Source organism: Cariama cristata, unplaced genomic scaffold (genome assembly GCF_000690535.1).
Source record: "Cariama cristata isolate BGI_N322 unplaced genomic scaffold, ASM69053v1 scaffold31675, whole genome shotgun sequence".
Classification (NCBI taxonomy): domain Eukaryota; kingdom Metazoa; phylum Chordata; class Aves; order Cariamiformes; family Cariamidae; genus Cariama; species Cariama cristata.
Genome location: NW_009616333.1, coordinates 9,585 through 10,647, shown reverse-complemented (window position 1 = coordinate 10,647; position 1,063 = coordinate 9,585). Strand labels below are relative to the sequence as shown.

Here is a 1,063-nt window from a genome sequence, read left to right as displayed (position 1 = left end):
CCCCTGCCAGGCCCTCCCCACACGCCGGGTCTCCCTCTGCTTCCAGGTGAGTCCTCCGCTGCCGTATCCTTCATCACCACCAGCGTGCTGGTGACCCTGGGACGGCTCCTCCTCCTCCTCTTCTTCCTCCTCGCTCTGGCTTAAGGATGCTCTGTGGTTGAGGTCTCATCTCACCACCCCCCTCTTGCCGTGAGACCGCCATCTGGATGAGACCCCCCCCAAACCAGTTGGATCCAGAAAAATGTAATTGCTCAAGGGAACCGTTACAAGGAGCATCCGTGACACCGGCACCCACCGAGCCTCGTCCACAGCCACCTCCTTCCCACCAGCCCAGGGCTCTGGCTGCTCTGCCACTGCCTTCAGGGTAGCTCCCTGCCTCAGTTTCCCTCCTCATCTTTTCTACTTTGCTTTAATCAGAGGTCACATTCTCTAGATCTGAACAAATCAGGGATGGAGTCTCTTGTAAAGGTGTTTTGAGAATCCCGGGAACCTAAATAGCTGAACTAATGGTTAACTGCTTGGAAATCCTCCTCTCCCCAGCACTGAGATCCGTGGGGAGACCCAATCTGAGCCTTTCCCAGGGCTCCCTGTGAACTTAGGCGGGTCCTTGGCCATCCAGCGATGTCCTTTACGGGACGGATGAGCAACGTGACAGCGCACAATGTGTTTAGCCTGAAAACCGGTGACACCGGCGTGGGGGCGCCTGGGTGCTGGGTCTGGAGCACCAGAGCATCTCGAGGGCCAGAGCCACGGTGACACCTTTGGCTTTCTCTCCAGAGGTTCACCACGGCAAGGACAGTCTCCGCCTTCACAAATGTCTGCTGGTGAATGTAATAAATTCTTCTTAACGTTAAACATCACATTTTTAGGTGCCCGTTCTGCTTTCTTCCCTGGGCTGGGGTGGGCTGCGGCGGGCGCTCGGGGACCCCAGGGTGGGGATGATGATGGAGGGAGCCATGTTTCGCCCCCCAACACCTTTGCTGGGGACAAGAACCCTTCCGTAGTTGTCCCCCATGAGAGAAGCCACCTCCGGCGGTGGGACACAGACCCACTGGGGTGGGAG

General features: G+C 57.7%; 1 protein-coding gene across 1 annotated transcript in view; it reads left to right on the top strand.

Moving 5' to 3' along the window:
* LOC104161639 (CD48 antigen-like) overlaps positions 1-144 on the top strand; it is a gene marked incomplete at its 5' end in the record, with an annotated part of 1,085 nt that extends 941 nt beyond the window's left edge. The window contains one exon of the mRNA XM_009700141.1: positions 47-144. Within this exon, the coding sequence (XP_009698443.1) occupies positions 47-144 (98 nt within the window). The remainder of the gene's footprint in view (positions 1-46) is intronic.
* Between the last annotated feature and the right edge of the window lie 919 nt (positions 145-1,063).